This window comes from Myotis brandtii, unplaced genomic scaffold (genome assembly GCF_000412655.1).
Source record: "Myotis brandtii unplaced genomic scaffold, ASM41265v1 scaffold819, whole genome shotgun sequence".
Classification (NCBI taxonomy): Eukaryota; Metazoa; Chordata; class Mammalia; order Chiroptera; family Vespertilionidae; genus Myotis; species Myotis brandtii.
In genome coordinates this window covers 60,071-60,976 of record NW_005371320.1, presented here as the reverse complement: position 1 = coordinate 60,976, position 906 = coordinate 60,071, and the positions used below count along the sequence as shown (strand labels likewise).

Sequence of the window (906 nt, the reverse complement as noted above, 5' to 3'; positions counted from 1 at the left end):
CCCACCGCTAGTTGGCGCAGCGAACGTCACAGTGAACACCACAATCAGCCCAGCATCTCACATGTCTCACTCGTTCACAATTGATTTGACATACGAGTAATTTGAGTTACGAGCTCCGTCACGAAACAAATTAAACTCGTAAGTCAAGGCCCCACTGTATATATATTTTAAAAGAGCCCTAGCCGATTTGGCTCAGTGCTGGCCTGCAGTCTGAAGGGTCCTGGGTTCGATTGTGGTCAGGGGCACATGCCCAGGTTGCAGGCTCCATCCCCAGTAGGGGGTGTGCAGGAGGCAGCAGATCAATGATTCTCTCATTATTGATGTTTCTATCTCTCTCCCTTCTCTGAAATCAATAAAAAAATATATTTTAAAAAACATTATCACTTAGAAAAAATAAAAATAAAAGCAAATAGAAAAGAAACCAGGCCCCTTACCCAGCAAGACCTGGCTGCAGGCTCCAACCCAAACCCGAGCCCCTGGGAAAGCCCGTGCATCACCGCGGTAGGGAGGCCCCGGGCACCCTGCCCCCGGAGAAGGGGGTCAGAGAGACCCCCAGGGTTCCTTCCTGTAGACAGACTAGCCTCGCCCTGCCTGGCTGTCAGGAGCCCCGCATGGCTCCAGGGGAGGCCCAGTGGCTGGGCGGGCACAGTTGGAAGAGCCCCCCTCGTCCTCGCCCAGCCGCTCTTCAGGCTCCTGTGCACCAAGGCCTGGCTGACGCAGGACACGCTGCAGCCCCTCATGGACAAGGTGGTGGCCTTCGCCGGCCACCTGGAGCGCGTGGCGCCACCTTGTGCGCAGGTATTTGGGAGGAGCGTGGCCCTGGTGGGTTCCTGCCCAAAGCCAGGCCCGGGACCCTGACCCTGACCCTGACCCTGACCTGCCCCGCCCAGGAGACCTGCAGGAGAC

At 57.1% G+C, this 906-nt stretch overlaps 1 protein-coding gene across 1 annotated transcript in view; it reads left to right on the top strand.

Moving 5' to 3' along the window:
* Nucleotides 1–902, top strand: part of EXOC3L4 (exocyst complex component 3-like 4) — a gene marked incomplete at its 3' end in the record, with an annotated part of 9,629 nt that extends 8,727 nt beyond the window's left edge. Inside the window, exons 10-11 of the mRNA XM_014531619.1 lie at nucleotides 679–798; nucleotides 891–902. Coding sequence (XP_014387105.1) covers nucleotides 679–798; nucleotides 891–902 — 132 coding nt within the window. The remainder of the gene's footprint in view (nucleotides 1–678; nucleotides 799–890) is intronic.
* Nucleotides 903–906: the final 4 nt, after the last annotated feature.